Source organism: Hibiscus syriacus, unplaced genomic scaffold, assembly GCF_006381635.1.
Source record: "Hibiscus syriacus cultivar Baekdansim isolate YM2019G1 unplaced genomic scaffold, ASM638163v2 tig00110610_pilon, whole genome shotgun sequence".
Classification (NCBI taxonomy): domain Eukaryota; kingdom Viridiplantae; phylum Streptophyta; class Magnoliopsida; order Malvales; family Malvaceae; genus Hibiscus; species Hibiscus syriacus.
The window spans coordinates 1,972,269-1,982,593 of record NW_024062800.1 but is presented as its reverse complement, the minus strand read 5'-3'; the positions used below and the strand labels follow the sequence as shown (position 1 = coordinate 1,982,593).

General features: G+C 34.0%; 1 protein-coding gene across 2 annotated transcripts; it reads left to right on the top strand.

The window, feature by feature from the left end:
- The first annotated feature begins 399 nt into the window (after positions 1–399).
- LOC120135536 (ribosomal RNA small subunit methyltransferase nep-1-like) lies at positions 400–3,413 on the top strand. Of its 2 annotated transcripts, none has more exons than XM_039151812.1 (8): positions 400–514; positions 1,113–1,435; positions 1,593–1,685; positions 1,832–1,976; positions 2,068–2,178; positions 2,267–2,349; positions 2,431–2,488; positions 3,179–3,413. In XM_039151812.1, exons 2-8 carry the CDS (start codon positions 1,139–1,141, stop codon positions 3,256–3,258), a joined length of 867 nt encoding a protein of 288 aa, XP_039007743.1. In that variant the 5' UTR covers positions 400–514; positions 1,113–1,138; the 3' UTR covers positions 3,259–3,413. The 2 variants fall into 2 exon arrangements, with proteins under 2 accessions (XP_039007743.1, XP_039007742.1); XM_039151811.1 differs by having other exon boundaries at positions 400–519; positions 1,091–1,435.
- Positions 3,414–10,325: the final 6,912 nt, after the last annotated feature.

The window sequence follows — 10,325 nt, the reverse complement described above, 5'->3', positions numbered from 1 at the left end:
TGATAAAAAAAATGCATCATCTATCGATTACGATGACAGATGATGACCGAAATCATGACTGGTCGCAGTAAACGGTGTCCAGAATCTGGATTGATTTGAACAGAATGAGAGAAAATAAGAAAAAAAATAGAATAATAAAGAACAATTTTTGTTATTTATTTTTATAAAAATCCAAAATGATATCATTTTGGTATGCCATCATATCGTTTACCATATCCTCACCTCGATTTTTATTTAACCTTGGAGTGACCACAATGGAAGCAATGTTTAAACTAAGTGACAAAATTATTTTTTAAAACATCTTAGTGACTAGAAAATAAATTATAAAACAGTTGAGTGATGAAATATCAAGAAGTTTTTATAAAAATTCCTTTAAAAAATTTCGACCTACTCTCAACTCTCTTCTTACACATTCCCCGCCGTCATACAAAGCCTCATCTGCTTGTGTATCCCTCTGCCTCTCCTTCAGCCTTCTCTTGCCCAAAAGTTTCTGACAACCGGGAATTTAAATAAGGTGATTTCCCAAACCCTAAACTGAACTTTGAAGGTTCTTCTTGGTTATTAGCTTTTGAGTAATCTGCATCACTCTATTATATTTGATTCTCTGTTTTCATCCTACTGCCTGTTACTCTGTTTCATCAATACTCTCTCTCTGTTTACTTTTATGATAAATGAGCATTTTCTGTTTCTCCGTTTTTCCTTTTACAATGCTATTTTTTCTTTTGTTCGAACGATACACTGCTATTTGCGACCGCTGTGATATTTGTTCACACATCTATTTAGGTCCGCGACTGCGGCCGCCGCTATTTGAACACTGATTGTTACACACACTTGAATTTTTTAATTAAATTTAATTAATATAAAAATTTGTATATGCACCAGCTTAATTCCAGCTCAAACTGGAGTATGAGTATGGAAAACGAATGAATTAGCCTAATCGAGTTGATTTCAAGCTTAAAATTATACTTGATCAAAGCAAATTTCGAATTGAGTTCTTGAATTCAATTACTTTGTTATCGGTTCTGAAAATAGCAATGAAAGTTGTTCCGCATAAAAGTTTATTTCTTTAATCTAATGGAGTGTTATCTTGCTGTGCTTCTTCTTATTTGAAGGATAAGTAATATTTTGAGACGATAAAATGGTACGACCATACCCTATAAAAGGGAGGAAACGGAAGAATAGAGAAGCGAAATATGATCAAGAAGAACAAGAACATGAAGAACAAGTAGTAGAAGTTGAAGAGAAAGAATCAGCGAAGCGAGCTTCTATTGAAAATCCAACAAAGGAAGTTGAAGGTGAAGAAGAGGAAGAAGGCAGAACTGGAACAGATGAACTTGTGGGAATCCCAATTGTGCCCAGTGATAAAACGACAAACAAAGATGGGGTCATTTTTGTTCTTGAGAAGGCTTCCTTGGAAGTTGCTAAAGTTGGAAAGGTATATTGAACTTAGACTTGGTATATATATATATATATGTCGTGCTTAACATTTCTGTTATCATTCGCAAGTAGGAACTTTTGTTTGTACGTATGATGTTTGCTATGTGAAATTTGGTTTTCTACTGTAATTTATCTTGTTTGTTGTAAATTATTAGAGTTTCCAACTCTTAAACTCGGATGATCATGCCAACTTCTTGCGGAAAAATAACAAGAATCCTGCTGATTACAGGCCTGACATAACACATCAGGTTAGTTTCCTATCTTTTCTGATATTTATTTCTGCATGTTTTGTTTTGTTAAAATTATAACGAATTAATTGGTCCTGCACTCTCAATGCATCGAGACAAGGCCACTTTAACTCTAACTAACTGCTAATTCTGTCATTTCCCTATAGGCTCTTCTCTCAATTTTAGATAGCCCAGTCAATAAGGCTGGGAGATTGCAAGCTGTGTATGTAAGAACCGAGAAAGGTGTACTTTTTGAAGTTAAACCTCATGTTCGGATTCCGAGAACATATAAGCGGTTCTCTGGAATAATGTGTAAGTTATTCTGCTGAGGTTATGTCTCTTCTGCTGCATTTTTAATACTTTTACCAGGCTGTTTTGATTGACCCATTCAAAAATCCTGCAGTGCAGTTGCTACAAAAACTGAATATAACTGCGGTTGGCAAGCGTGAGAAACTTTTACGGGTGATAAAGAATCCTGTAACCAATTATTTTCCGGTGAATTCTCGCAAAATAGGTGGGTTTGACTTTGGTTGTTTCTCTTGTATTTTGTCGATACAAATCTGTTTTTTCCAGAATTCAAGTTTTTTTTTCTTGCACATCAGGTTTCTCATATAGCTCAGAGAAATTGGTTAAAATGAGTAAATACGTGGATGCTGCTGGTGATGATGTGAATCTTGTCTTTGTCGTAAGTCTTGTGTGACACAATTCTTTTCTCTCGTCTCTATTCATAACTGTTTTCTATCCTATTTCTGTGCATTTATCCCAGGTGGGTGCAATGGCCCATGGGAAAATAGAGACAGATTATATAGACGATTTTATTGCTAGTAAGTTCCTTATTCTTTTGTGTATATTTTAGATTGTGTTGCATAAGTTTTGAGGATTTTGATTCATGAGCCCATGAATCCAATAAGAACCATTGACCCAAGTAGAACACAGGAGGAAACTAGGGTGATAGGATAGATAAAGCAATTCTTGGTGCTTAATAAAGTCTGGATTGTAAGAATAAGTGGAATGTTTCCAATGCACTAAAGAACCTTTTTACACGGATATTTCTGGAGCAGGTGGTGTGGGGTTTCAGATATGTACATTGCCCATCTTACCAATTTATTCAATTTTTTTCTTCAAATATTTGCGTCTGACCTCTATTTGGAAATAAGTATAGGTATATAATCTTTCATCTATATAAATAGAGAGAGAGAGAGAGGAGGGGGCATGGAAAATAGATGGCTGAGATTAATAGGAAATGAGAAGATATTAACAGGAGAAAAAACAATGAGATAATCTCAGTCATTTATTTTTACTCATCCAACGATCCTAAAAGGGTGTAAAGCTAAAAGTTTTACACTAGGTGTAAGTGAATCCTAACACATATATGTAACATACTTGTACTTTTATCCCAAGTTTGAGCTTATTATATTTAAGATTGCCATATTTTACAAGCTTCTGATTATGCTCAAGGGAAAAAGACCTACATCACTGTCTTATATGGTTTTATTTCTCCTTTTTTCTTGCAGTTTCTGGTTATCCACTAAGTGCTGCAATGTGCATTGCAAGGATTACTGAAGCTTTGGCCAACAAGTGGAATATATTGTAACCCTTATGATCTCTGTGTCAATGAAGTTGATTTTAGGATATATATATCAGTGCTGTACTTTTATTTCATGTTATAAATGTACTTTTTGAGGGAATGTGCATTTTTTTCTTTAGGTAATATGATGTAGGCGGCAGAAAACCCTTTTTGTGAACAAGTTTTTTGAAGAGATATTTATCACCTTTGTTTCATGTTTTTATAAGGATGCTGAAGATGTTTACATCTAATTATATCCATATTAGTTTTGTATGACTTTTTTGCTTCGTTTCTTATAATATTTTCTTTAAATTTTATATTTATAAATATAAAACATATTTGTCATATTAAATTATAATTTTATTAGACCCTGTAACTCAATGTCGACTATTTTATTTATAATGAAATACGTCATTCAAAACTGTTATCTAATATTTAGCTATCTCTATATTCATTAATGATTTTTAATGAGTTTTTTTAAAATATTTGAATAGTTTAAAATAAATATAAGAAAGTATCTGTTTAAGTTTTTTTTAAATTATTTTTAATAATACATATCTCATAAATGTGACTATTTAAATCCAAAAATTTTATTAAAAAAATAATACTCATTTTTATTATTGAGATTCCTTAGTGGATTCAATATTCTCTTAATCTAAATCTAATACGTTTTATTTTCTCTCACTTTCCTCCCAAAGGGGTATTAAATCCTATACAAACCCATGAAAGGCAAGTTAATCGATCCAATCCATAAACGATCACCTTTCTCTTGCACTTCACTGATGGAACTCATTTTAAACCGTAAAGTTTCCAGAACTTCACCCTCTTCACTTATCCTCATCGCCAACCCACTCCCTCTAGACATGGCCAAAACCGCATACGCTGTCGTAATGAGGTCCACAGGCAATAGCCGAATCAAAGCATTGCATAGTTTTGGACACGAAAGAATCCAAGACACAATCTTGTTTCTTGGTGAATGTATAGCCACCCAAAATCCTCCTCTGGGGCTTCTTTTGATGTTGTCTGGGAATCCTGGGAGTTGTGACAAAGTTTCCAGTTTTCCGGCTCTGGGTGTGGTTAGCCAGTACTTTGAGATTCGGCAATCGGTGGTGTCGGCGAAGACCAGAAAGCTGCCGTCTTTGTTTAGTGCCACTCCGTTTGGGAATGAAAGATTGGATAGGAGGATGGTGACTTGTTTGCTTTCCTGCTCGTATTTCATCAGCCTTCCTGTTTTGTCACCGCTTAGAATCACTGATATGTAACTCCTGCAATACATTTGTACCACTTTTCAATCTTTCTTGTTTAAAGAGGAGAATTATATCTGCTTCGAATGTAGATTTAGTAATAAAAGATATTCTTCTTTCTCTAGAGTTCAAGTTTGAACGTCATTAATTAAGAAATATTTTTAATATATATTATTTTATAATTATTTATATTATTGAAAAAAGTATTGTAGTAAGAAAGATAGAGAACATAAACACACCTAAGAATGTACGTAAGATTTTATATTAAACTTTAAGAAAGGCAACGTATAAAATTTAAGAAAGATTTTATTTCTATTTATGCTATTAGATAAATGGGATGACGAAAAGGTGATGATTGGTTAGTGGATGGACGACAACAAAGGCAATGTCAGGAAATGACGGACAATGGTTGGTAATAAGACTGGAATGAGAGATTTTTTTTTTTTTAATTTTACAAAAATGAGTTTTAATTAATAATATTCAATCTTTAAAAAAAATAAAAAATTCAAATAAAATATAAATATGGCATGTGTCACTTGAGGATTTGTTTAACTACTGTTATGGCGTGACACCTAAAAGTGTAACAAAAAAAATATTAAACACCTTTTCTAACAAAAAAAATTCTTTAAACACCTAAAATTAATTTAGAGTATAATATAGACACTAATCGAGATCTTATTTTGTTGTGGCTTAAGTCTTATCAACGTTACCAACAATACTCAATACTAATATTTTTATCATTTCAATTTTGATAAGTCTAACAAATCAATAATACTAATATTTTTATTCTTTCACTTTTGACAACAACGACAACAACAACAAAACCCTATTCCCATATGCAATGGGGTAAGGGGAAGGTAGGGTAGTAGGCTGCCCCCAACGCCAAGTTGAGAGCAGCTTCTGTGGAAGACCTCCGACAGTCAAAAAATTAAGAATAAGATAAAATACAATGCATGTATAAATAAATCAATAAATACATAGTTGAATAGTCTTCATATGCGCGTCTGTAATGGGAAGTAATCCCTGTACATAAATCCCTGCCTAAAAATCTCTGCATATAGACAGAAACGTAAGTCCTTGCTAAATTTAAAAAGATGAAACATGAAGAGAAGGATACACGGAAGTCAGCGATAGCAAGCTACGAGAAGGAATAAAGTCTAAATGGGTTAGAACCTAAACTAAGGCAATACTACTCCGCTACCCTAGTTCTAATCCTTCATAAAATCCAATGAAAGAAACGTATAAAAAGTAGAGGTCATGGAAATTACTACAAAGGCAATTTAAAAAGAAGACAGAGATGTTACACCATATGGTTGTGACCCACACTACTCAACTACCCTGGTCTTTAGTCTTCATACTTTCCTATCAGAGGTCATGTCCTCGGTAAGGGCTAAATCCTTCAAATCAGATCTCAAGCAGTCTACCCACTTCCTCCTTGGTCGTCCTCTCCTTCTGACACCGTCGACTGTAATCGACTCTACCCTCCTGATCGCATCCGACGGTTTTCGCCTAAGGACATGCCCAAACCACCGTAGCCTTCCCTCCCTCAATTTTTCGGATAAAGGCACCACCCTTAAGGACATCCTAATTGCAAAGTTTGGTGTCATGTCCCACAGAGTCCTACCACATGCCCATCTAAGCATTCTCATTTCTGCGGCCTCCATCATCCTTACGTGATTGTTGAGTTAATCAATCGATGGAATTGGCCAAGACGGGGGTGAATTGGCAATTAAAATTTTGGTGGAAGCTTTTGCAGAAAATTGAAAGAAATTGCACAGCGATTTACAGTGGTTCGACTTTCTCAACAAAGTCTACGTCCACTACCTTAGCTATCCACACTAAGGATTTTCCAACAAATTCACTAATTTGTTCTTTATTTTGAGGCCAAAGAGATAACCTTACAATTCTCTCAAGAATATACCCCAATTCTTGAGAACACTCATTTCTCAAAGAGAAGATTACAAATTTACAAACTTACAAGAAAAAACCTCACAAGGCAAATATGTTTGCACAATTCTAGAACAAAGAAAGAACACTCAAGAGTATATACAATTGAGCACAATAAGTGTTCTTGAAAGCAAAATGAATATTGAATGAAAAATAGGCTTGAAATGCTCAAACTTGAGGTTTGATGCTTTCTCTTTGATTCTCTCTTGATTCTAGTTGCTTGATGTTTCTTGTTCTTGATCAATGGCTTCTAAGCTTGTTTAAATACACCTTCAAATGATTCTGAACGTTGGGGATGCTTAGTGGAGTCAATATAGTTGTTTAAGTGTGAAAACAATTAATAAAATCAGTTGGGAGCGTCAGTGCATCGATGCATACCCATGGTGCATCAGTGTAAAATTCAAATATTTTGATCGTTGGACCCTTAGTGCATCGGTGCACTAAGAGTGCATCGATGCATAAAATGCATTCGATGTTTTGAAAAAGCATGTGCATCGATGCATAGTCTTGTGCATCGATGCATCAAATGCACTGAGTGCATCGATGCATGGTATGTGCATCGATGCATAAAATGCATTCGATGTTCAAGAAATTAATTGATGCATCGATGCATGGATTGGTGCATCGGTGCATGCCCTTGAAAAAATGATTTTAGGCTTGATTTTGGTTCAAAATACTTTGTGAAAATTTGTTTAAAAACAGTTTAAGTATAAAACACAAATTTACACATTTAGTAAGGTTTAAAATTGATCTTGAAAGACTTGAAGTAATAGCTTGATATTCGAGTAATTAAATCGAATATACTTTTAGAAAATCATTTGTAAAATCTTAAAAATTCATTTAACTTAATTTGTTATATCGAAACATCAAAATGTTTTCAATAATCTCCCCCTTTTTGATATAACAAAACTCTTGAGTAATTTTAAGATTTTCTTTGAAAATAAGTTTTGAAATCAATTTTGAAATTACTCCAAATTACTCCCACTTACTATAACACTTCTCCCCTTTAAAACTTTTAACACTTAACACTTCTCCCCCTTTTTGTTAAATAAAAAAGACTCAAAAACTGAAGGCTTTGAAAAAAAAACATAGCCAATTGATTAAACATTTTAATTGAATATAGCTTAAGCTGCTAAGATCAAAGATCAAAAGAGAGGTTAGCCATCAGTGTTCATAATCAATATTCATAATAACATGTGAAATGGTAAATTGGTCATATTTCAACTAAAAATAAATGATGCATATATTGAAACAAACCAAAATATATATGAAATAAAAGTTCAAATATCCATCAAACAAACATCCAACAATCAAAGAAAGACAACCCAAAATGTTTTAACAATTTAAATTCAAGTTCAAACCCAAAAACAATCAAAACAAGATAAGTCTATTCATCCATCGAAGGATCGGGAGGAGGAGGAGGGTAACGAGCTCTCATCTCAAGCGTGAGTGCATCCAAATGATCATTCATATCTTGTTGTCGAGCTCCCAATGTAGAGAGTTGGGACTCAATGAATGTGAAGCGCGAATCCATGGAAGCATACTGTAAATCAAATGTCTCCAAAAACGAACGAAAATATGGAGGCATTTGATCTTCTTGTGGAGCTGGTTCCGGTGCAGGCTCGTCATCGGGTACGTGATCATCAATGTCTTGCATAAGTTGTTGAAATTCAGGATCATCGTCAGAAGCTAGAGCCGGAGGAGGAGGAGGATCACGAGAGGAGCTAGGAGCAGCTCGTGAGGAACTAGCTCCCAGAGTTTGTTTACCGGGTTTAAAAGCCCATAAACCAGTTACCTCATCCAATTTCCAATTTGATTTCTTCAAGGATGTTATATTGATAGGGTTTTGAAGTGGTATAGGATTGTCAAGAGAGACAACTAGACCCGGTTTGATAAAGAGATTACTTAGAAGACAACCATAAACTAAGGTTTCGACATGTTTGGACGGGATAATGTTTATGATGTCCACTAGTTGACTGAATATAATGTGGGGCAGATTTATTTTGATTTTATTTTTAATACAATACATCCACCATAAATCCCTAGCACGAAGTGTGGAGTACCTACCTCCGGATGGTCTAAATCACCAAGAGATCATCAAATGGAGAAAACGATCGTGATGAGATCGTAGAGTACTAACACTTGAGTTTGGAACATAGGGATATTCCACATTTTCACTTTCATTATATACACCACTATCATCTAACCCAAATCGGAAAGCTATAGTCTCGGGGTCAATATTAATATATTGGCCTAAAAGATAGGATATAATGGCTATAGTTCCACATTGAGTTTCATTTTGAATACACACCGCATTGGAATAGAAAATGTGGACCAATTGTTGATAGACGATAGGTTTAAGCTTAAACAATTTATCAAACTTCCAAGCTTTAAGAATCGAAAGGTATTCAAAATCAATGTCAACCATGGCTTGAAGTGAAGGAATACGCTCTTCACGATTCTATAAGTTTGGAAAGAGTTTCTGTACCTAGAGTATAATTCGTCTCTACGACGCTCAGGCATGTTAAAACAAGATCCTAAAATAGATGAAGGTGGAGGAGGAACGAGATTAGGAGGTTAAGGAACAGAAGGACAGTTTTGGTTTGATCGACTCGAAGATGACCTAGGTCGTTTAGGGTTTGACATGATTAAAGGAAATTAGAGTAAGGAATATCACCTACAATTTGAAACACATGTATGCACAATCAATCCCAAAACTCAAATGAGTCTCAATAATTCAAGGTTCTCTAAACCATATCCTAATGGGCATGTTTTAAAAACTATTTAATAATATTTGATAATCATAATATAGTTTTCATGAAAACAACACAATTAAATCAAAAATATTACTAATTTTCAAAATCATTTTTTTAAGTTCGAAATTCAAAGAAAAATATTGAAAAATTGTTTGTTTTTGTCGAAATTGGTAGTAAAATCTAGTTTAGAACCAATAAACAATCAATGCCCGATATAATGTTCATCCTAGAACTAATCAAAACTAGTTCTAAAATCAAAAATCAATAAAATAGAGGTTTTTGAAAAATTACCTTGAAAATTCGGATTGAGAGGGATGAGGAGTTGTTTTGCACGATTTAATGATATAAGAAGGTTTTGAAGATGAAAAGCACAAAGAAACCGATGATTTTTCGATGATTTAGAGCAAGAGGAGGATTTAGAGTGAGATAGGGACGAACGATATGAGTGTTTTAGTTTTAGGGTTTGAGTAAAATGAAGAAAATGAGGCATTTTAACCCAAAACCCGACGGATGCATCGATGCATGGCTCTTGTTCATCGATGCACATTCAAGGGCGTGCATCGGCTGATGTATCGATGCACATTCAAAGGGATGCATCGGTGCACTGTTAAGTGTATCGATGCATTAAGCACAAAATTGTCATAAATCCGTTTTAAACACTCAAAATGCTAAATTAATTGGCTCTAGTGGTATTGGCAACTCATATATAAAAAATTAATTATGTTCAATCAATCAAATTTATCTTTAAACAACATTTGAACATAAAATTAATTTTCACCAAATAACATAAACTCCCCCTAACTAATAGCAATAAATGCAATAAAAAATTATCATTATAAGCATTTTTTTATTTATTCTTAAAATTGCTAAAATTATGTTAAACACTAAGTGAAGATAGGTCAGTTAAACCTAATTCTCTCCTAAGTGTCCAAAATCTTTCCTTATCTAAGGGTTTTGTAAAAATATCAGCTAATTGGTGCAAGGTATCAACAAATTCTAGAACTACATCTTCCTTAGCGACATGGTCTCTAATGAAGTGATGTCTAATTTCAATATGTTTAGTTCAAGAGTGTTGGATGGGATTTTTAGTGAGACAAATAGCACTAGTATTGTCACACTTGATAGGAATAGTACCTACTTCAATTCC

What these genes read in the sequence shown, in the direction of transcription:
- LOC120135536 (XM_039151812.1), top strand. Translation starts at nt 1,139, where the DNA reads ATGGTACGACCATACCCTATAAAAGGGAGGAAACGGAAGAATAGAGAA. An exon ending in AAGTTGCTAAAGTTGGAAAG is followed by an intron (nt 1,436 to 1,592) that starts GTATATTGAACT and finishes GTAAATTATTAG; the next exon opens with AGTTTCCAACTCTTAAACTC. An exon ending in TATAGACGATTTTATTGCTA is followed by an intron (nt 2,489 to 3,178) that starts GTAAGTTCCTTA and finishes TTTTTCTTGCAG; the next exon opens with TTTCTGGTTATCCACTAAGT.